At 42.4% G+C, this 24383-nt stretch overlaps 2 protein-coding genes across 16 annotated transcripts in view; both read right to left on the bottom strand.

Annotated features, from left to right (window-relative positions):
* The window catches only part of WDR47 (WD repeat domain 47), a 70087-nt gene extending 63856 nt beyond the window's left edge, over window positions 1–6231 (bottom strand). For 4 of the 8 annotated variants that reach the window (XR_014844589.1, XM_085023759.1, XM_085023754.1 and 1 more), the window contains exon 1: window positions 5966–6231. Coding sequence is in view for 4 of the 8 variants with exons in the window: in XM_021090094.2 (XP_020945753.2) it covers window positions 4956–4958 (3 nt within the window). In the remaining 4 variants the exon portion in view is untranslated. Of the gene's footprint in view, window positions 1–4955; window positions 5128–5275; window positions 5916–5965 lie in introns of those variants that run through there. The other 4 variants (XM_021090094.2, XM_085023757.1, XM_085023758.1 and 1 more) reach the window with 4 other exon arrangements.
* A 3861-nt stretch (window positions 6232–10092) lies between these two features.
* The window catches only part of TAF13 (TATA-box binding protein associated factor 13), a 31752-nt gene continuing 17461 nt past the window's right edge, over window positions 10093–24383 (bottom strand). For 6 of the 8 annotated variants that reach the window (XM_085020487.1, XM_085020490.1, XM_085020491.1 and 3 more), the window contains one exon: window positions 21419–22902. In XM_085020487.1, the coding sequence (XP_084876613.1) occupies window positions 22732–22902 (171 nt within the window). In that variant the 3' untranslated portion in view covers window positions 21419–22731. 8 annotated transcript variants of the gene reach the window in all.

Here is a 24383-nt window from a genome sequence, read left to right as displayed (position 1 = left end):
GAAGAAAGCAAAGAAGCTAATTAGAAACGATAGAGGCACCCCTATGTTCATTACAGCATTATTTACAACAGCCAAAACATGGAAGCAAACTAAGTGCCCATCAGTAGATGAATGGATAAAGAAGATGTGGTATGTATATACACAGTGGATTAGTCAGCCACACAAAAAAGATGAAATCTTGCCTCTGGCAACGACATGGATAGACTGAGAGGTTATTATGCCAAGTGAAATAAGTCAAAGAAAGGCAAATACCATATGTTTTCACTTATATGGCGAATCTAAAAAACAAAATAGAAGTTCATGTTGTGGCTCAGTGGGTTATGAACCCACATGAGGATGTGAGTCTGATCCCTGCTCTTCTCAATGGATTAAGGATCCGGTGTTGTCAAAAGCTGTGGCACAGGTCACAGATTCGGCTCAGATCCGGTATAGCTGTGGTGTAGGCCAGCAGCTGCAGCTCAGATTCAACCCCAGTCCTGGGTCCTTCCATATGCCGCAGGTGTGGCCCTAAAAAGCAAAAATAAAAATAAAAACCGGGAGTTCCCGTCGTGGCTCAGTGGTTAGCGAATCCGACTAGGAACCATGAGGTTGAGGGTTCGATCCCTGGCCTTGCTCAGCGGGTTAAGGATCCGGCGTTGCCGTGAGCTGTGGTGTGGGTTGCAGACTCGGCTTGGATCCTGCGTTGCTATGGCTCTGGCGTAGGCCAGCGGCTACAGCTCCGATTGGACCCCAGCCTGGGAACCTCTATATGCCATGGGAGTGGCCCTAGAAAAGACAAAAAAAAAAAAAAAAGAATTAACAAAATAGAAAGAGAGTTATACATACAGAAAACAGACAGTTGCCAGAGGTGAGGGACTGGGGGGGTGGCAGGAATAGGTGAGGGAAATTAAGAGGTATATACTTCTAGTTTCAAAATAAATGAGTCAAGGGTATGAAATGCACACTCTGGGGAATACACTCATAACTATGTAATATCTTTGTAGGGTGACATATTGTAACTTTTTCAATAGATCAACAAAAGTCACAAAACATAGTACTTCATCATAGAAATTCATTCATTTCATAGAACTCATTACCTGAATCAATTGTATCAACTATACAAATAGTATTAAAATATTATGTTCCTTTTTCATGTCATACTGTTTCTCCATCAAATAGGGTGTTGACTTATAAAATGGGATAAAGCTCCTAGCAGAGTAGCAAGCATGTGACTGGTGCAATACAAATTTCTCCCCTTCAGAACTCATACCTTCAGTAAGGACAGTGTGTCAAAAGGGTTGCTAATAACATGTTATGGAAGAGCTGCTGTGCTGTGGATAAAGCATAAAAATTTACTCAGGAAAAATTACCTTGTTTATAAAAAAAATTTTTAGGTGTAATTTAAAAATATTGAGACTCCTGATTGGATCATTTATGTTGAAGATACCACATGAAGAGACTCCTACTGGTGATAATACATGTTTGAAGTCAGTATTCATTTAAAATTACTTGTGTCTACTCTGTGCTAGCACCATGTTGTATCCTTGGGAGTGAGTTACTACGGTGAACAAGAAGATAAAACACAAAAGAAGGGCTTATAAGGGAGGGTGTGGTGTTTTACAAGGCTATCTTCTTACTCAAACAAAAATAAATTCAAAATAAAAAAGAAGAAAAATCAGCTGAAATATGTGAGCTTTGGCTATACAACGTAACTGTCTCAAAATTAAATGGCAAAAAAAAAAAAATGTGTTCTCAGAGATGGGTCAGCACTGGATTGTATAACCTAAAGACCTGGATACTAATCTTCTGTATGAAAATAATATACAGGGAGTTCCCTGGTGGTCTAGTGGTTTGGACTCAGTGCTTTCTCTGTTGGGGTCAGGGTTCAATCCCTAGTCTGGGAACTGAGATCCCTCATCGAGCTACTGTTCAACGCACCCAAAAAAAACCCAAAAAATTTGTTTAAAAAAAACTGTAGGAAAAAAAAAAAAAAAAACTGTAGGAGTTCCCGTCGTGGCGCAGTGGTTAACAAATCTGACTAGGAACCATGAGGTTGCGGGTTCCATCCCTGCTCTTGCTCAGTGGGTTAACGATCCAGCGTTGCTGTGAGCTGTGGTGTAGGTTGCAGATGTGGCTTGGATCCCTCGTTGCCATGGCTCAGGTATAGGCCGGCAGCTACAGCTCCGATTTGACCCCTAGCCTGGGAACCTCCATATGCCGCAAGAGCGGCCCAAGAAGTGGCAAAAAGACAAAAAAACAAAAAAACAAAAAAACCAAACCTGTAAAATATAAAGAGCACAATAAAAAGTTACAAATAAAATGCCAGGGAAATTCAGAGGAATAATGACGTATCTTGCTAAGAATGGGTCTGAATGATTGTTAATACCCTAATATGCAGAAATGGGAAGGGAAAAGGTACTAACACTTACTGTGCATCTATGATGTCAGGCCCTGTGTTACACACTCCCACACATCATCTGCATAATTCTCACAACTCTCTAATTTCATTTTACAGATGATTACACTAATATTCTAAGATATTAGTTATTTGTCTAAGGTCACACTGCAAAAAAAAAGGGCAAAAGCAAGAATGGGACGACGAGGTCTAAAATCCTGCGACCTTTCCACTACAACATTCTGGCATTTACAGGGGTGAAACAAGAGCAGACAGTCAGGATTCAAGTAATCTTGAGCCTAATGTCAAAGTTTTAGAAAACTGAATTCAACTTATCTCCCGTCCTATGCAGCGATTTGTCATTCATTAGCTAAGTAACTCTAAGGCAATGCTTCTTAAACTTTTCTCCACAAGGACAGAAGAAACAGAACCCACTAAGAACCTATAAGCATAAAATGTCTTTTAAGTCTTTGTTTTTTGTTTTTTTGTCTTTCTGTCTTTTCTAGTCCTGCACCCCCGGCATATGGAGGCTCCCAGGCCAGGGGTCAAATCCGGGCTGTAGCCACGGCCTATGCCAGAGCCACAGCAACGCCAGATCTGAGCCACATTTGTGACCTACACCACAGTTCACGGAAACACCAGATCCTTAACCCACTGAGCGAGGCCAGGGATCAAACCTGCAACCTCATGGTTCCTAGTCAGATTCGTTAACCACTGAGCCATGACAGGAACTCCTAAAGTCTTTGAATTTTACCTAGAAATTAGTGTGGGTGTTATATTCTTCATATATCTTTTGTTTAATAGAAAAACAATATTTTTTAATCCAAGTCTTCAAGTGAAATTGATGACAACTCCCTAAGTGTGCACCATGTTCGATGACCACAGATTTGTCTCTTGGTACATTGCAGCTTATCGCTAATACTCTTATTTGAAAAGCATGGGTCAGAGGGGATAAAGTAAGCTATTTCTTAATTATTCAAGAACCAATGATGTGAAGTTCCCGTCACGGCACAGTGGTTAACGAATCCTACTAGGAACCATGAGGTTGCAGGTTCGATCCCTGGCCTTGCTTAGTGGGTTAAGGATCTGGTGTTGCCATGAGGTGTGGTGTAGATCAAAGACGCGGCTCGGATCCGGCGTTGTTCTGGCTCTGGTGTAGGCCGGTGGCTATAGCTCTGATTGGACCCCTAGCCTGGGAACCTCCATATGCCATAAGAGTGGCCCAAGAAATGGCGAAAAGACAAAAAAAAAAAAAAAAAAAAAAAAAAGAACCAATGATGCACACTGAAACTCAAGTCCAGCATTATTGGCCACAGACTAATTTTCTAAAATATGAGAACATCCTACTGAAAGCAGGAAAGCAATCCTGACCCAGGCATAGGGAGGAAACACCCTTTTCTCTATGACACCACAGTAATAAAGAACCTCTGCCAGGGAGTAAGGAAGCATCTTTCATCATGAGCCCTTTAAGGTCAGTATAAGAAATAAGGTCCTGGACCTAGAAATGCTAAAATAGATCATGCAGAAATTTTTCATTATCCTTGCCAATGCTCCATTCTATTAAAAAGTAATCAACAGATGCCTTAATTTTTTTTCCCTAAGTGCTTTCAAATACATAATTTTGTTCAACTTCAGAGCTCATTCCCAGACTGAAACAACAGCAGGTATTATCACCTGGAAGTTAGTCAATAGGAGGGTGAGGAGCTCTTCCAAGATTGCAATCGGTAACAACAGAAAGCATAAATCCAGGCAATCTGATTTCCAGTTTACTGAGCTACTGCTACATCTTCTGCTTTACTGAAGGGTTTCTCAAGCTGCAGCTTATATCCAGCATATTACACACTGTTTATTCAATAAGTAACTGACAGACTTAATCATACAAACAGAAAAAGAGGCTGAACACAATTATGTAACTAAGAACACAGGATAGTATCCCTGCTCTCTTAAGACAGATTCCTGTACTGGCTTTAAAGAAAAAGAGAGAGAGAAACAAGAATTAAGAAGTGGGAGGGTGGGAGTAAAATAGGTTAAAAGTCCATCACAAAAAAATTACATATTTATAATGGCATAAAATTCAAGTGTGTGTGTGTGCTTCTCCCAACAGTATACCGTTATGGCTTAACTGCCTGGTCACTGTAATAATTTTTCTTTCCTGTGTGGAAGCAACCTATCCCCTAAAACCTAAGGTAGCATAAGCAACAAGGTCCTACTGCACAGCACAAAAAAACTATATTCAATATCCTGTGATAAACCATAATGGAAAAAAATATGAAAAAGAATACATATGTGTAACTGAGGCACTTTGCTGTGCAGATATTAACACAACACTGTAAATCAACCATACTTAAAAAAATTTTTTTCAAAAAATCTAGGGGAAAATTGTTCATTATGTTTTACTCCTAAACAAGACCAAAGAATATGCTATATAAAGGAAAATGGGCTCTCAGACATTTCTCTTTTCTAGTACAATTTCAATGCAACACACATGCCAACACTAGAGACAAGGGAAAAAACCTCTATTTACTGTGGGGAAAAAAAAAAGATTTACAGCATATTAAAGGCTACACGTTAATCTCTGTACCATCAACTTCTTGAAGCATTCTTTGAAGTCCGCAACAAAAGAGGGAAGTAAGTGTTAGGATCACAACCTATGAATCTGGGTGGAACAAAGACGTCTCCCTTCATTATGCAGAGAGAACCAAGTTGCCAAAAATGCTCTGCTCAGACACCATGCGTGGTTTCAGACTGCGAGTCTGGGTACAGAGAAGAAAAAAATCAAATGCTGGTCAAATGCCGCCCCTGCCTGCCCCCGCCCCTTTCATCCAAGGCCTCGCCCCAGAGCTGGAGCCGCAATCTCTTTCTCCCCAGTATAAGAAAGCAGCTCAGTTCTACAAGCCCCACTTCCCGGGTCTGTACGCAGGCATCCCCGGGACTCGGTCCAACTCGGGTTCCAAAGCCGGGCGCTGCCCCTCTTCCCGACCCCGCCCAGACCCCCAAAAGCCTGCTGCCACTTGACCACTGACGTCAGAAAGGCCAAACCCGGGCCCCGCCGGGTTGCCCCAGCCCGCAGCGCGCTCCTGGCCCCCCGGCCAAGGCGTGCCCAGAAAGGGACGCGAGCGCGCTGTCGCTCGTCGCCCGGGCTCGGCAGAGGGGCCGGGAAGAAAAAAATCAGCGCAGTCAGCCGCCTCCCGCCCCGCAGCAGGAGCAGCAGCAGCGGCGGTGGCGGCGGCGAGGTGGGGACCAACCCTGCGCTGGTTTACTGCTCAGGGGGAGACGGTCCCAGGGCGAGGGCGTCGTTCGGCCCCCAGAGCCGAGCTGACATCGAGGGGAAGGTGTGGTCCAGGAGCCCCGGCTTCCACTCGGGGCCCGACAGCGCCTAAGTCCCCATCCGTCGGTGCCCGGGCCTCAGCCAGGACCCCCGTCCCCACCCAGTCAGCACCCCAGCCCATCCAAGACCCTTCTACGGGGGCTGCCAATGCCGCCCCTTGGGTCGCAGCGCTGTCAGGTGGTGACAGGTAGCGACGGGTGACCATGGCAACCCGAGGTGTGCTGCGCGGCCCGACCCCGTCTCGGCCTCCCGGAGTAGCTCACCTGAGGGCTCCGGGACAAGCCCGGAGAAGTGGCGGAGGAGAAAGCGGCGAGGAGTCCAGAGGACGGGGCCCCGAAGCGGCCGGCTCTGGGCTAGAGAGAGAGCGCGAGGGCGGCGGTCTGGGCTCCGCGTCAGTCCTGCCTCCTGCCACCCGCGCGTCAATCCATCAGCTCGTCAGTGCGTCCTTCCTCCCGTCTGCCCCTCCCGGCCCCGCGACCGCTCAGCTCAGCCTCTAGCCGACTGCGGTTGTCAAGCGGCGCCGGAGCCCAGCACCAGCCCCGAGCCTCAGCCAATCGCCGCGCTTCCCCGAGGCGCCTCAGGACCCCGCCGAGCGAGGCGGCCAGGCAGGTGCCTGCGCCGAAGGGAGAGTCGGCTGCTCGGGGCCAAGCCCGGGGCGGGGTGGAGACCCGCCTAGCGGACCGGCTTCCAGCTAGCGCTCCAAGGAGAAGCTGGACTCGGAGAAAAGCCGGCACGGCGATTGCGTGAGAGACCTGTCGTTCGGTCGCAGATCCCTGCGCCCCGCGTCCCGAAATAGACTGGAAAGGATTGTAACCTCCGAAATGAGAGTCGTCTGCGCGTTGGAATTGACTCGAGACTCCTCCCTGATGCTCTATGAATAAAGGATATTAAAGTAAACCTCGCCGCCTTCTCCTCTCTCTGCTTTTCCAGGCCCCACTTCCTCCCTGAAAACTCCAGCAGTTTGATGGCTCCATTCTTGATTTCTCATTTTGTATGCCGATCTGCCTTGAAGCTTTTTTTGTTTGTGTTGTTATTTAACATGTTTACTGCTTTTCACTACCCGTTATGGTTGTAAGCCCTTCGGCAGCAAACCTCACTACTTCCAATCCTATCGGTGCAGTAGTATTCCACAAATATACGTATGATGTTCAACACAGATAAATTAAGCATTCAAGGATATAATCATGTAGAACTAAGGAAAGAACACAGGACCCAAACCTCTAAGAACACTGTCCTCACAAAGGCTAAAAGCAAAGAATGAGCTGGGCTTCCCAAAGAGAAGGGACTGGGTAAAGGAGTCTGGTAATAAACATCAAAAACATTTCTGGAAAGGAAAAATTTGGCCCAGTTCAAGATTAAAAAAAAAAAGTGATACATTAAGGAAAGGGTTCTAAAAAATATTTACAAATCAATCGAAATCAATTTCACCGCAAAACTTCAATTGCCTGGTCCTGATTAACTCCTGGAAGAAAGTCTTCATTAAGAAGAAGTGATATGGGACAGAAAAATAAATGTAAATACATGTTACCCAAGGTCTTGGTTTTTTTTGTTTTGTTTTGTTTTTTTGTTTGTTTGTTTGTTTTTGTCTTTTTGCTATTTCTTTGGGCTGCTCCTGCGGCATATGGAGGTTCCCAGGCTAGGGGTCGAATCAGAGCTGTAGCCACCGGCCTACGCCAGAGCCACAGCAACGCAGGATCCGAGCCGCGTCTGTGACCTGCACCACAGCTCACGGCAACCCCGGATCCTTAACCCACTGAGCAAGGGCAGGGACCGAACCCGCAACCTCATGGTTCCTAGTTGGATTCGTTAACCACTGCGCCACGACGGGAACTCCCCAAGGTCTTGATATTAAAAACAACAGCAACAACAACAGAAACTTTACGGAATGTATGAAAAGAAAACGTGGGCAGATATCATATACCCTAGAAATAAATAGTCTTATCAATTATTTTACCAGTATAGTTTACCTGAGAACCTGCTTCTCAGTCTTGATTTTCAAACAATAGCTGCTGCAAAAAACAGCACCATTTAAATAAATCTTCAGTTTAAATCTTCAATTGAGTGGAGAAAGAGTTACTCATCAGGGACAAGCTGAAAAATACCTGACCACCTATTGGGGCAAAGTGCTATGGAAAAGGAAGAACCTGACCTTCTGGTACTAGATTTGTTTTGGTATTAAGTAGAAAATGAAGTGCTTGGCCTATGTTCTCATTTAAGCCTTACGATCTCCCTTAAAATGCCTGTTAATTATTACCATCTTAGAGATTAAGGGAAATAATTCACCTAAGACCAAACAGCTGATAGGCAGCAGAGCCAAGATTTCAACCATTCTGAATCTTAAAACCTTCTTTGTCTACTCTACTTCATTGTGTAACCACTGGAAATTGTAGCTTGAAGAAAATAAACTTTATTCTGACAAGGCAGAAGGGATAAGAGGTTTTATCCATGCTTATATTCTTCATACTTGCATCCAAAATTTCAATAAAACAGTGATCAGAATTACTGGAAGCAGATGCATAAACATTGTATTTCTAGAAAAAGGGGATGGGAGGAGGAAAATCACCAGGCACTGAAATACAAGACATCTGGTACACCTTATCACTTTTATACTGATAAATGCATTGACTGTACACTGGCTTCCTAAAGTAACACCAAGTTTTATACCACAACCTTAATAGCTATTAGCCTAAGGTATCACCTTTCCTGCTATACTCAACCACACTGGTTAAGATTAGATCTTCTTGTCTTTCACTCTAGTTGCTGCAAAGAGTGAATTGTTCAGAAAGGACAGGGCTTTCTTAGATAAAGGACTGTCCTTAGGTCCTGAGGTACTGCCTCAATCATTTACCAGATATTCAAAGTACCTCCTCTGGATCAGTAACTAGGTTAGGCATCATTTGAAAATGCAGGTTCTAACCTGACAGAATGATTCATGGTGCCTTGTGACTCAAGTAAGCCTATAGGCTAAGGTGGACCCCATTTAATCTGATTCTCAAATCTCATTTCTAAAAGGGGGAGTAAAAGTTTTTGACTTTCCCCTCGAAGTAGAAAGGAATCTGAGTACAAACCCAATTTAGGAAATCTTGCCTTAAGCTGTTCTGGGTACAATCAGTGGGTATAAGGGAGTTTGTTTTAAAAGCTCCACTCTCACTATTAGAATGCACGTTCATAAATACATACATCAAAGAGCTTTGTGCTTCGAGCCAGCAGTGCCCTGGATCCAAAAGAACTACCACCACATCTGCTTTTCCTTCAAACAGATTCAAGGATTGTAAAGGCAGAAAACTGGGTCTACCAGAACTCCCATCTATGCCCCTAAATAAAAGCTTAAATTATATGTGGATGGTTGAACCAAGTAAAATTCTTGTTTCAACATAAAAAAGACAAGCTTTTATTTATATTAAAAATCTAGATGTTATATTGAAAATTAAAATATTTATTCTGGAAAAAACTTAACCCATTTTAATTAAGTCAATGAAATATTTCAATTTTTTTTTTAAAGTAGAAACTCTGTGTTAGGAAATGTTAATAATATGTTGAATGGGGGAAATCTCCCTCCATCCTTCTTGAATTCTTTTGGCTGGTTTAATAATTAAATTGACACAAGTTAACAGGAGGAAAAAAAATGAATTTAATTACCTACATATGGGGGCTCCTTGAGACTATGAGGCCCAAAAACAAATTAGGCAACTGAGGCATATATGCCATCTGAGAGAAGAGAAGGAGTTATGGGTTTGGGACTTCAAAGGAAAGAAAAATAGTTTACAGGAAGATGGGACATGTCTGGTAAACATAGGTTTGCTGGGCCATGCAGAGACAGTGGGACACAGAGAGGACACTGGTCTGCTGGCCCTGCAGAGTTCCTCCTACCACATTCAGCCCCCATTCTGTGTAGATCTCTCTGGTGAGAGTGCTCTTCCTGGACCAGGCCCTTATGTAAATTCTTTTAGGCAGTTAAGGGAGAGGTAAAAAGAAAAAGAAAGACTTTTTCTGAGTCTTTTGTTTCTTTCCCTTTTTTTTTTTTTTTTTTTTTTTTTGGTCTTTTTGCCATTTCTTGGGCCCCTCCCGTGGCATATGTTGGTTACCAGGCTAGGGGTCTGTCTAATCGGAGTTGTAGCTGCTGGCCTACGCCACAGCCACAGCAATGCCAGATCCGAGCTGCATCTATGACCTACTCCACAGCTCACGGTAACACCTGATCCTTAACCCACTGAGCAAGGCCAGGGATCGAACCCGAAACCTCATGGTTTCTAGTCGGATTCGTTTCCTTTGCACCACGACAATGGAAACTCCTCAGTCTTTTGTTTCTTAAAAATTACCAGCCTAAACTAATACTGATGCCGAAGAGAAACATTTTAGGGTAGCAAATTTTGCTCCTCTGCAGTCCTACATTTAAAACTTCCATCAAGAAGTTTCATAGTCTTGGAGTTCCTGTCGTGGCACGTGGTTAGTGAATCCGACTAGAGACCATGAGGTTGTGGGTTTGATCCCTGGCCTTGCTCAGTGGGTTAAGGATCCGGCGTTGCCTTGAGCTGTGGTGTAGGTCGCAGACGCAGCTCAGATCCCAGCATTGCTACGGCTCTGGTGTAGGCCGGCAGCTACAGCTCCGATTAGACCCCTAGCCTGGGAACCTCCATATGCCACGGGAGGGGCCCTAGAAAAGGCAAAAAGACAAAAAAAAAAAAAAAAAAAAAAGAAGTTTCATAGTCCAGAAGTAGATTTGGAAGATCACTTTATCTCACTGAATCAGTCTCTTAGTCCTTACAATGGATTAGTTGAGTTAAACTCATTTCTGGAGGCAGTGATGCAGGTGGGCTCCCCAAATAAGAGCTGTGGTAGAAGCAATCGGGTATATAATAAGAGGCATTTCTATGGTGATAAAATAAAAACAATGATTGATGACTGGGGCAGACTATCATCCCAGTTCCTGAGTTCTGAAGGCTGCTAGAAGAGATTCTAGATATCCAGCTCAAAGCATTTTCAGATGTAGGACAGGTGGTGACAATTTGACAGATTCTCCACGTTCGTCATTTGCATGTATTTGGTGATGTCATCAGGTATAATGATAAACTTTTTCAGTGGCCCACATAGCAACAGACACAAAGATGATCTCAACTTGAAAAATTGTGATTTCTCTGAAGTTTTTATCAAGTGACCTAGTTTCTGTCTGCAGGGCTTCAGGAAAAAGGGTAGTTTTAGTTCTCAATAATTCCAAGTCAAAGAGGATGGAAAAAACTAGGAGTTCTCACTGTGGCTCAGGGGGTTAGGGATCCAACATTGTCTCCATGAGGATGTAGGTTTGATCCCTGACCTCATTCAGTGGGTTGGGGATCCAGCATGTGACTGCAGCTCCAATTTGACTTCCAGCCTAGGAATTTCCACATGGTGCGGATACAGCTGTAAAAAGAGAAAGAGAGAGAGATGGGAAAAATCAGAAACATTAATAAGAGTTGTAGCTAGGGAGTTCCCATCATGGCGCAGCTGAAACGAATCTGACTAGGAATCATGAGGTTGTGGGCTCGATCCCTGGCCTCACTCAGTGGGTTAAAGGATCAGGCATTGCCCTGAGCTGTGGTGTAGGTCACAGACATGGCTCAGAACTGTGGCTGTGGTATAAGCAGGCAGCTGCAGTTCTGATTGGACTCCTAGCCTGGGAAACTCCATATGCCTGGGTGCGGCCCTAAAAAGGCAAAAAAAAAAAAAAAGCAGGTGTAGCTAGGAGTTCCCATTGTGGCTCAGTGGAAATCAATCTGCCTAGCATTCATAGGATACAGGTTCGATCCCTGGCCTCGCTCAGTGGGTTAAGTATCAGGCATTGCCATGAGCTGTGGTATAGGTCGCAGACACAGCTCGCATCTGGCGTTGCTGTGGCTGTGGTGTAGGTTGGCAGCTGTAGCTCTGATTCGACCCCTAGCCTGGGAACTTCCATATGCTGCGGGTGCAGCCCTAAAAAAAAAGGAATTTCAGATTCAATTTGTTTTAATTTTTATCTTTTCTGGTTTTGGCCACCTCGTGGCATATGAAGTTCCCAGGCCAGAGGTCTGGGATCCAAGCCGCATTTGCAACCTGTTGCAGCAGCACTGGATCTTTTAACCCACTGTGCCTAGCCATGTCCCAGCCCTCCAGAGACATCGCCAATCCTGTTAAACCATGGTGGGAACTCCCCGAAAACTTTAAACTTACTTTTCTCCCCCTAAAAATTAATCCTAGATTATGCGAATTTAAAAAAAAATTGGTTGAGTTTCTATTATAATTTTGAGAATTTTATATAAGCACTTGTTTGTATAATCCAATTAAATAGTGTTCTACCCATATAAAAAATCACACATCTACAACATACATAGATAAAAACACAAAACCTATAGATAGACACAAATAATAATCTTACAGCTTTCATTAAAAAAAATACTTTAGTCATTAGACAAGCACAATGGTACAAAACTTACTAGTTTATAGAAGAACATTTGTATTGGCAGTTGGAAAAAGTTAAGTTTATTTGTAAACCTAAAGACATTTACTGGAGTTTCCATTGTGGGTCATCAGTAATGAATCCTGACTAGTATCCATGAGGACATAGGTTCGATCCCTGGCCCTGTTCAGTGGGTTATAGATCTGGCATTGCCACGAGCTGCGGTGGAGGTCGAAGACATAGCTCGGATCTGGCATGGCTGTGGCTATGGTGTAGACTGGTAGCTGCAGCTCTGATTCAACCCCTGCCTGGGACCTTCCATATTTGACCTCTAGCTGAAGAACTTCCATATGCCAAGGGTGTGGTCCTACAAAAAAAAAAAAATTTTTTTCTAATACTAGTGGAGAAGACAGGAATTTTCATTCATTTATGTTTTCAAATGAGCTTTTCCCCCTTTTGTTATTTTGCAAGCATGACATCTCATAACCCTCCTCCACTGATGGTGGCAAGGTAAACTGGCATAGCAACTATGGAAAACAGGGTGGAGGATCTTTAAAATACCAAAAGTAGAAAGGCAAATAGCATATCATAGTACTTATATGCAGAAGCTAGAAAACTGACACAAATAAACTTATTTAAAGAAACAGACTCTGGAGTTCCTGTCGTGGCGCAGTGGTTAAGGAATCCGACTAGGAACCATGAGGTTGCGGGTTCGATCCCTGGCCTCTCTCTGTGGGTTAAGGATCTGGCGTTGCCTTGAGCTGTGGTGCAGGTTGCAGACGCAGCTTGGATCCCACTTTGCTGTGGCTCTGGCGTAGGCCAGCAGCTACGGCTCTGATTAGACCCCTAGCCTGGGAACCTCCATATGCCACGGAAGCAGCCCAAGAAATGTCAAAAATAAAAAATAAAAAATAAACAGACTCACAGACATTGGGACCAAAGGGAAAAGAGGGTGGAGGAGGGATAAATTAGGAGTCTGGGATTAGCAGATACAAACTACTATATATAAAATAGGTAAACAACAAGGTCTGACTGTACAGCACACAGAAACTGAATCACTTTGCTGAACACCAGAAACACAACATCGTAAATAAACTACACTTCAATTTTTAAAGATGACCTCTCTTAAAGTTGTAAAACGTTTACATCTCAAAGGCATAGGGAAAGAATACAAGTTCCTTGAGGAGTTTGATTTCCTAAGGCTGGAATGCTTGGAAACCTTTTGGGATAAATCAGTGAGGTTAGTTGCTTATCATAGGAATGACATGCCCATCCACTTATGGTGGAATGTTTTTCTTTCTATTTGGGTACATGAAGCTTCGGGGAGAAGGCCTAAAAATTTTCCTATTATGCTCTGAATATCAGATAGGCTCATGTGTTCAGACCAGTGGCTTCCCATCTTATTTTCTGCCTTTTACAAGTCTTTCAATGAAGCTATTTTGAAATTTTTAGGCCTTTTGGCAGTGCCCGCCTACCAGTTAAAATGGGTATCCAGTTCTGTTCGATTTGGAAGCCTTTGCTTTGAAGTACACTTTTTAAATGACCTTATCTAATTGGAACAGTCCTCATAATGGCCATTGTAGTTTCCCTGAGGGCTGGCAGCAGTTTGGATAGGACCCCTGTCACAAATGGAGTGTAACCTGCATTTTCTGTCCAGCTACAAATGGGGTGCAACCCATATTCTTGTCCAGCCATTTTTCTGGTAGATATTTATAACTTCCAGGACCATAGTTCTTAGTCATTTAAGACCCTCCCCCCATTTTCAAATAGTTTTTCTTTTCTTTTTTTCCCTAAGTACAGGACAATTGAACTTCTAATTTTCTTATAATATCTGCAAATGTCTGAGGACAAATAGGAAGGGGTCTGAGTGGATTTTGATTTTTGTTCTAATTTTTTTCTTTCTATCTTATTAACAGAGTCCCTAAAAGTAGCCATTATGTGTGTGTGTGTGCATGTGTGTGTGTATAAAATTTTTTTGGCCACACCGGCAGCACAAGGAAGTTCCTGGGCCAGAAACTGAATCCAAGCTGCAGCTGTGACCTACACGGCAGCTGTGGCAATGCTGGATCCTTAACCCACTGCACCAGGTTGGGGATCAAACCCGTTTGGCCTCAGAGACAATGCCACGTCCCTAACCCACTGTGCCACAGCAGGAACTCCATATGTGCATATATATGTATATATATATATATTTTTTTTTTTTTGGTCTTTTTTCCATTTCTTGGGCCGCTCCCATGGCATATGAAGTTTCCCAGGCTAGGCGTTGAATCGGAGCTTCAGCTGTCGGCCTATGCTGCAGCCACGGCAATGCCAAATCCAAGCCGTGTCTGTGGCCTACACCACAGCTCATGGCAACGCCGGATCCTTAACCCACTGAGCAAGGCCAGGGATCAAACCTGCAACCTCATGGTTCTCAGTCGGATTCATTAACCACTGAGCCACCACAGGAACTCCTATATATATATATTTTTAAATGCACTTTTTAATTTGTTTTTTGGATGAGAGCTCTTTAAAATTTTTCCTTTTAAATATAGGCAATTCAAAGGATCCATCATCTGGCCTTTGATGAGTAGGATCTTATAGTAATCTCAAACAGCAACTCAAACCAATAAGCCATTTTATGGTTTAACCAAAGATGTAAGAGGTGCAAAGAATGCAGCCCTCATAAGACCCAGAAATTCCATTCCCAGAGTTCATCAAGAAAGCAGGGAGCTTTGTTGTCACAGGAGGTAAGAAGGGTGGACTCCAATGTCTCCAGTTTCCCATGAGAACACGAAATGCCTCCAAAGACCTAATAATCTGTGACACCAAGCAGGTGCTACAGGAATTGGATTTTTGCAGCACTAACAAAACAAGAAAGATTGAGAAGACAAAGGCCCCTTATGGCCTGGGACCCCTTATAACAAATTCCCTGTAAGCTGACACAGTTGGAAAAAGAGAAGCCAGTTGCAAACTCAGGCTGTTTGTTACCTGTGCTACTGACCAATAGGCTCCAGCTGCTCAGAATCCCAGTCCATTTGACTGACTGACTGCCAAATGCTCACCATACATGCACCTTCCTGACGGTGGAGACCAGAGAGAGGATGCTCACTGATCATAAAGCCAAGCTCTTAAGACATAGAATAAGATAAAGGACACAACGGGCTGAGACGAAGAAAAATAGGTACCATCTGTGGAAGGAAATGGATCAATAAAAACAGAGAATACTCATCTACTGAATTTTTACCAGAGTTGCCGTGCCCAAGGGCCTTATTCCACAAATATTTGCTCCTGCTAATCTAAATATAGAAAGAGAGAAAAAGGGCTCTCACCACCTTTGATTTCACTGGACCCCGCAGACAGAGATCTGGAAGGCTTACACGGTACGAAATTTTACCTTCTGCTGGCTTTATTTTTTCTTTGTTTTTTCAGAGCCGCACCCGAGGCATATGGAGGTTTCCTGGCCAGGGGTCGAAATGGAGCTGCCGACCTACACCACAGCCACAGCAACACCGGATCTGAGTTGTGTCTGCAACCTACACATGGCTCATGGCAACACTGGATCCTTAACCCACTGAGTGAGGCCAGGGATGGAACCCGTGGCCTCATAGATAGTAGTCAGGTTCACTACCACTGAGCCACAACGGGAACTCCCTTCTGCCGGCTTTTGTCAGCAAGCCCAGGCTCTCTTCACTGGCAGCAGTTGTGGAAGAAAGCCGTTTCCAGCCAGTGAAGATCATCCTGGCGAGACTACATGAGCTGTTAGAGAGGGGACATCTCCCCCCACCCTTCTTGAGTTCTTTTGGCTGGTCCAATAATTAAATTGACATAAGACAGGTTAACAAGAGCAGAACCAAATTTAATTACCTACATATGGGGGCTCCTTAAGACTATGAGGCCCAAAAACAAATTAGGCAATTGCAGTTTATAGTCCATCTGAGAGAGATGGAGAAAGGCGTACGGGTTTGGGACTTCAAAAGAAAGAAAAATAGTTTACAGGAGGATAGGACATGTTTGGTAAACAAATGTTTGCTGAGCCAGGGAGACAGTGGGACACAGAGAGGACACTGGTCTGCTGGCCCTGCAGAGTTCCTCCGACCACATTCAGCCCCCATTCTGTGTAGATCTCTCTGATGAGTGTGCTCTTCCTGGACCAGGCCCTTTATCTAAATTCTTTTAGGCAGTTAAGGGAAAGGTAAAAAGAAAGACTTTCTGAGTCTTTTGTTTCTTAAAAGTAATCGGCCTAGGGAGTTTCCTTTGTGGCTCAGTGGAAACGAATCTGACTAGCATCCATGAGGGAGCCAGTTCGATCCCTGATCTTGCTCAGCAGGTTAAGGATCCAGCATTACCACGAGCTGTGGTGTAGGTCGCAGACTCGGCTTGGATTAGGCATGGCTTTGGCTGTGGCATAGGACAGCAGCTACAGCTCTGATTTGATCCCTAGCCTGGGAACTTCCATATGCTGTGGGTGAGGTCCTAAAAAGACAACAAGCAAAAAAAAAAAAAAAACCACAAAGGAAGCATATACATAGACGTCTTAGCACTACAAATAACATATGAATTGGGAATTTGTACAAAAGCTCAAACTGAAACTCTTATCCATCTACTGGTAACATATAAAAAATATGCTCCTTACTTTAATTTTATAAGCTTAGAATATGATTTATCCAGATACTTTGTAGCAAAATGTTATCTGCGCCATGCGTCAAGTGCAATAGGTGCTTAAATATTTGTCTCATATATCAAAACCTTTCCCCTGATTCTATCCCATAACAAAACAGTCTGACTAGATCATGTAGCCATTTACCAGAACCCAGGAAAAAACAGAAGCCTTAACATCACACTTAACACCTTGCTCACTGGTCACCCACCCCTCAGTCTCTATTTGCACTAAGAAGAAAAGCCTAGGGACCTACGAAAGTCGGGCCTAGAGAACTGCAAATGTTCTTGGGCAGAGGGAGAGCTCTTAAAAAGTTCTCGATTTTCAGGCACAATGCTCAGTGTTGTCAGCTCTTAGGAGCAACAATGAGGCTTCCCTGAAGAACTTAGAAATAAAATTGCCCTTTTTGAACTACCTGTAAGATCAACACTTATATGAATTCAGGTTGAATTGTGCAAAGTCACCTTAAAGCCGACAGACAGACAATGCTTGGGTGGGTATTGTCGATGGAAGTGAAGTGAAACTCAAGCTGTTTCTAGCATCAGTAACAAGGCAGTCTTGAAGGCAGATTCCCAGGCTGCACAGCCCTCTGCACTGCTCCCCACCCTGGGGAGCCTTTTTCCTGTTTCTGTATCAGCCCTAAACTTATCTTACCTGATGCTCTAGGCAAAGCACTCATCGAACTCCAATTCTGATTCATTCTCATAGTTAATGTTTCAGTGAGAATTTTCTGGCCAGAGATGTAACCTCTATAAATCGGCATCCATTTTCTTACCTTGATCTTACGAACTTGAGTCCACCCCAAGAGATGGATGTGCTCTCATTTGCTAATAAAATAGGTTTCTGAGCCTGCAATGCTGCAAATCAAACTCTGGACCCAGGAAAATACATTCTCCCAGTAAAGCAACTTCCCGAGGCCTCTTGGGAAGCAGCCAAATGACTCTCCAGACAACACTTCTCTTCACTGATGAGATGCCAAGTGCCTATTTCCCCATCTTAAAACTTCTACAATTACAATTAATATTACAGTGGGTTAAGGATCTGGTGTGGCCGTGAGCTGTGGTGCAGGTTGTAGAAGCGGCTCGGATCCTCCATTGCTGTGGCGCAAGCTGGCAGCTGCAGCTCTGATTTGACCCCTAGCCTGGGAACTTCCATATGCCACGGGTGCAGCCCTGAAAGGCAAAAAAGAATAAATAAATAAATACTACAGTCTTTACTTAAAACAACCAGTTTAAACACAGTAAAAACAACCACTTCAAGTGAGTCACAGATATCTATTAGATACTCTGCTTGAGCAACTAATAAACATGCTAGTTAAAAAAAAAAAAAAGGTGTGAATATTGTCAAAGAGAGAGCTTCACTGAGAACAAAGTGGGGGAGAGGAACTATTATAGATTAAAATTTAGACATACCAACCAAGTGCAACGGGCAGCCCCTTGTTTAGATCCTGTTGCAAACAAACTGTGTTAGAATAATAACTCCCAAAAGATGCCTGTGTCCTAATCCTCAGAACTTGTGAACGTTACCTTACATGGTCTAAGAGGCTTTGCTGGTGTGATTAAGTTAAGGACCTTGAAATGGGGAGAGTAGCCTGGGCTATCCAGGTGGGCCCAATATAATGACATGGGTCCTTAAAATGAGAGAACCTCCCCCAGCTGGGGGTGAAAGGGAGCTATGACTAAGGAAGAGGGGTCAGAGAGATGGAACATTACCGACTTTAAAGATGGAAGGGGACCACCGGCCAAAGACTGTAGCCTCTAGAAGCTGGAAAAGGCAAGTAAACAGATCCTCTTCTAGAACATCCCGAAAGGAATGCAGCCCTATTGGTACCTTGATTTTTAGTCCAGTGAGGCCTGTGTCAAGCTTCTGACCTAGAAAACTGGTAAGATAGTGAATTTGTGTTGTCATTAAATTTCCAGTAACTTGTTATAGCAGCATTAGAAAACAGATACACAAACTCAGATATTTTGAGACAAATCAGGAGACTTAAACAGGGGTTGAGTATTAGATGGAATATTGAGGAATTAAGGTTAATTTTTGGTAGGGTATGATAATAGTATTTGGACATTTTTAACAGATACCTACCTAAATGTCCATTGACAGAGGAGTGGATCAAGAAGATGTGGTACATATACACGATGGAATATTACTCAGCCATTAAAAGGAACGAAATACTGGCATTTTTAGCAACATGGATGGACCTAGAAATTATCATGCTAAGTGAAGTCAGTCAGACAATAAGACACAAACATCAAATGCTATCACTGACATGTGGAATCTGAAAAAAGGACACAATGAATTTCTTTGCAGAACAGACACTGACTCACAGACTTTGAAAAATTTGTGGTTTCCAAAGGTGACAGTTTGGGGGGTGGGGGGATGCACTGGGGGTGTGGGATGGAAATCCTATAAAATTGGATTGTGATGATCATTGTACAACTGTAAATGTAATAAATTACTGAGTAATAATAAAAATAATAAATTAAAAAAAGGAGAGTGCACCTGAACACTACAGATCAACACTGTCCAAAAGAATTTTCTGTGATAATGGAAATGTATTAGCCTAGTTCAATGCAGTAGCCCCTAGCCATGGTGTTAGTAATCACTCGATGTATAGCTAATGCCACTGAAGAATTTTAATTTCAATTTTACTTTTTATTTTTTCTGCAGACCCTAAGGCATATGGAAGTTTCCAGGCTAGGGATCAAATCCAAGCTGGAGGAGTTCCCGTCGTGGCGCAGTGGTTAACGAATCCGACTAGGAACCATGAGGTTGCGGGTTCGATCCCTGCCCTTGCTCAGTGGGTTAACGATCCGGCGTTGCCGTGAGCTGTGGTGTAGGTTGCAGACGCGGCTCGGATCCCGCGTTGCTGTGGCTCTGGCATAGGCCGGTGGCTACAGCTCCGATTCGACCCCTAGCCTGGGAACCTCCATATGCCGCGGGAGCGGCCCAAGAAATAGCGAAAAGACAAAAAAAAAAAAAAAAAAAAGAAAAAAACAAATCCAAGCTGGAGCTGAGACTTATCCTACAGCTGCAGCAATACCAGATCCTTAACCCACTGAATCACAGAGAGGAACTCCTTGACTTTAATTGATTAAATTTAAATAGCTCCATGTGGTTAGTGGCTATCATGTTACTCAGTGCAGCTCTAGGTATTGGAAGAGAGCCATGCTGCCTTACTGTTAGAATTCAGTTAATAAGCTCATAGATCAAGTCAGTGTACACCTGTTGTTTCTATCTGCCCAGCCTTTCCTTTCTTGCTAACAGCAGAACCCAGCTCCCAGCTCCCCTCCAAGCCCTTCTTCACCTCAGAGGTGGGGCATAAGATCCAGGCTACAGTACAACATCTTCCTGGTCCAAGAATAATGACCAGAGTCAGGACAATCACACTCCTTGCTGGGAATCTTCTTTATTAGGAAGTGATGTAGCTCTCTGGATCAGGAGTGGTATGGATGGAACCTTAGAACTGCTAGCCAACATATTCCTTTGACATACTGAGGCTCCTAAGAGTAAAACCAAAATTAGGATGATGCACAGACTTGATTCTTTTTCAAGTCAAATGTGGCGTCAACTCCATTCTGTTTCCCTTGTTTCAGTTGGATAAGCCAGTAATTTATTTTTTATTTTATTTATTTTTTTGGCTTATGTGTTTTTGAGTTAAGTTCTAACACTTGCAACCTTAAAAGTCTTAAAAAAAAACTTCTTGGTGTTCCTGTTGTGGCTTAGTGGTTAATGAATCTGACTAGGAACCATGAGGTTTCAGGTTTGATGCCTGGCCTTGCTCAGTGGGTTAAGAACCCTGCGTTGCTATGAGCTGTGGTGTAGGTTGCAGATGCGGCTCAGATCCCGCGTTGCTGTGGCTCTGGTGTAGGCTGGCAGCTACCGCTCTGATTAGACCCCTAGCCTGGGAGCTTCCACATGCCGCTGGTGCAGCCCTAGAAAAGGCAAAAGGACAAAAAAAAGTTCTTAATGCCAAGGTCATTAACAAAATAGCAAGACTAATGGTACTATTATAAGCTGAACTGTCCCCCTAACCCCCATCTGACTATATTAGAGAAAGGGCTTTTAAAGAGGTGATTAAGGTTAAAAGAAGTCATAAGGATATAACCCTTATCCGACAGAACTGACAGCCTTATAAAAGGGAGAAACAAGAGAGGTCCCTCTCAGCCATGTGAAAACCCAGTGAAAAGGCAGGTACCTGCAATCCACAAAGAGTCCTTACCAGAATCTGACCATGCTGGCATCCTGATCTCAGACTTTCAGCCTCCAGCACTGTGAGAAAATACATTTCTGTTGTTTAAGCTGCCCAGTCTGACATTTTGTTATGGCAGACTAAGCTAATATTGGCATCCAGTATAATAAGTCCCATAGTGCCAGATACTACCAGGTCCTTCATCAGGGTGAAGTAGAGCTTGATGAGCAAAAATAGGGATGTACTGATCAACTCTTCATTCCTTATGTCAGTTTAGACTAAAGTAGCTTTTTAACTGATTTTTACTTTTTTAAATAACAAAAAGATCAGGCCATCTATCTGGAATCTCATTATCAATCCAGGAACATTACAAGAATAATGTGGGGAGAAAAGTTTTTAGTGAGATTAAGCAGCTACAATTTCATTGCCAGTAATAGGGGAGAAAAGCTGATAAATCATATAGTCAAATTCAAGTATTAATCTTTTAAATGTTTTATACTTTATTCCTTATATTGATAGGTTATGAAAGTAAAATTTTCCTAAGTACTGATTCATAGATAATGTTTTATAAGTGGCACACAAAACATTAAGTTATACAAAGAGTAATATTCAATGATCCTTTTAAATGCAATTTTAATCCTTACTTTAAGCTAAATGCAGTATAATAGGCTAAATACACACAAAACCTGTATATCCTGAACTACAGAAGTGGTTTCCACAGCCACATATGGTTTTAGTCAAGTACACATTTTCACAATGAACAAGTACTAACAAATATGTTAATAAAACACTACCCTAAATGCTTATCCTGCCATCAGCTTTTTCAGCAGTGCCATTCCTGCTACTGAAAGCATTTATTTTTAGAAGATATAATCTGACCTAGGAAAATGAGTTCTCTTAAAACTTGACAAATAGTATACTATAAGCCCAAAAAGTTTTAAATCAAATAAGCCTTCCAACATGCATTCACATGAAACTTTTAGTTTCTCAAAAAATAAAAATAAAAAATCGCTCTTATCTAAACAAAAGTATTAAAAAATCTTCAGACAAATAAACACTCTTACAAAAGGCTGTATTTTCTCATATCTCATTTTCTCCTTAAAAGAAACACAAACCAGGAAGTTCCTGTTGTGGCTCCGCAGTAACAAGCCCATCTAGTATCCATGAGGATGTGGGTTCGATCCCCGGCCTCACTTGGTGGTTTAAGGATCCCACACTCCCACATTGCTGTGGCTGTGGTGTAGGCCAGCAGCTACAGCTCCGATGTGACCCCTAGCCTGGGAACTTCCATACTGTGGCCCTAAAAATCAACAACAAAAAAGAAATACAAATCAGTTCACCATCTTTTAATAACTTTTCAGACTACTGTAGTCTAAAATCTTTAGAATACATGAAAGATATGTCTTAGCTATCATAAAATCAAAGGTGCCATTTAGAGTTCACATATTAAACTGTTATAGCACAGCCTACAGTGGCACAAATATACCTAATATATAAATACTCCTTCATCATTTAGATGATCAAAAGCTAGAAGGAACTGAAACGTTTGCAAGGTACTTTGACTTAACCGTGGTCACTAAAATCAAATTAAGTAATCCAAGTATGGTAATATAAGAGCAGTCAAAGACTCAAATATCACTCTAAAATTGAAGACATGAAAACAAAGACAGAAAACTGTGTCTCCATTTTTCATTCACGTGGCTAAGCATCAAGACCTTATTATGGAAAATATGGTTATTAAATATGATTTTCCCAGGAGATAAGGAAGCTTCAGAAAGTACAAAAGGTGTCAAGATCCATAGTTTGCTTCATCAAATGCTTTTCTAGCTCGTTTTAATTCTTCATTCATAGTAAGCAAGTCTTTAACCCTAGCAAACTTTCTTGGGTCCTTTCGAATCAAAAAGACGATATCTTCAACTTGTACCCGACCTTGTCTTCCAATTGACATTGCCTTGTGAGTCTATTGCAAAGAAACATATTAAATTCAATTAGTTTTTAAAAAGTCTAATAGTCATTTAACTTACATTCATGTAATACTGGTGACTTTGCGGACTATCTTCTAATTATTACAGCTAGTCGTCTGTGAATTGTCTATTAACATCCTTTGCTCACTTTCTACTGTTATGAGCAATGTTTCAATGCTTTATAGACATTTTTTAATAACGACATTAAAATTATCAACTTCACTGATGTTTCCTTTTCTGTGTTTTGATATATGAAGTTTCTGTCTTCCTTTGTACAAAAAAATTTATAATTTCTTTGTAACCACTTTATTTAAACTCTGTGTCCACCTCAGGAGCTGATGAATATTGGTGGGTTTCCTTAAGGTTAAATCTCAGCCCCTATCATTATATACTCATTTTATGCAAAAACCAAGGTTCATCATAGCATTATTTTTAGTCACTAAAAAAAGGAAACTAAATATTTAATAAGGCCATGAACAGATTTGAGTACATCTAGTCATTCAATATTATGAAGCCATCAAAAATATTGAGTATTATGCAATGACACAGAAAATGGTATAGACTTAACTAAGTGAAAATGCAGGTTCCACAACTGTAAATACTATGTGATTCCAATTTTGTAAAGTTTAAAAGTGTGTGCAAAAAGACAAAAGAATATGCACAAATCTTAGCATTAATTACCTGTAGGTAGATGGAGTACAGATTTTTATTTTCTTCCCTGCACTTTTTGTTGTTTTTTTTTTTGTCTTTTTAGGGCCGCAACCATGGCATATGGAGGTTCCCAGGCTAGGGGTGGAATCGGAACTTCAGCCAGCCTACGCCAGAGCCACAGCAACGCTGGATCCAAGCCGTGTCTGCAACCTACACCACAGCTCACGGCAATGCTGGATCCCTAACCCACCGAGTGAGGCCAGGGATCAAACCCACATCCTCATGGATACTAGACAGGCTTGTTACTGCTGAACCACAACAGGAACTTCCTGGTTTGTGTTTCTTTTGAGGAGAAAATGATATAAGAAAATACAGCCTATTGTAGGAGTGTGGGATCTAACCCACGTTAGGCCATACCTGCAGCATACGGAAGTTCTCAGGCTAGGGGATGAACTGGAGCTGCAGCTGCCAGCCTACACAACAGCCACAGCAATGGGAGATCTGAGCCACATCTGTGACCTACACTGCAGCAAAGCCAGGGTTTGAACCCACATACTTAAGGACACTAGTTGGGTTCTTAACCCACTGAGCCACAACATGAACTCCTGCACTTTTTAATACCTTCTAAATTGAATCATTATTACTTTTATAAGCATAAATTTTTTTTAAATCTATATTCTTCATATTTTACTTCTACTGTTCTGTACAAAGGAAACAATCCAAAATACAGCATAAAAATTCGTAAGAACTGAACACAACCAAACTCAGTATTCCCATCCCAGAGATCATATTCAAAGAGGGGGGAGACCTCATGAATATGCTCATT

The sequence above is a fragment of the Sus scrofa genome, chromosome 4 (assembly GCF_054392235.1).
Source record: "Sus scrofa isolate SSC_HxYL_T2T_F1_AM1 chromosome 4, Sscrofa_HxYL_maternal_Yorkshire_Landrace_v2.0, whole genome shotgun sequence".
Classification (NCBI taxonomy): Eukaryota; Metazoa; Chordata; class Mammalia; order Artiodactyla; family Suidae; genus Sus; species Sus scrofa.
This window is presented reverse-complemented; position numbering and strand designations above follow the sequence as displayed.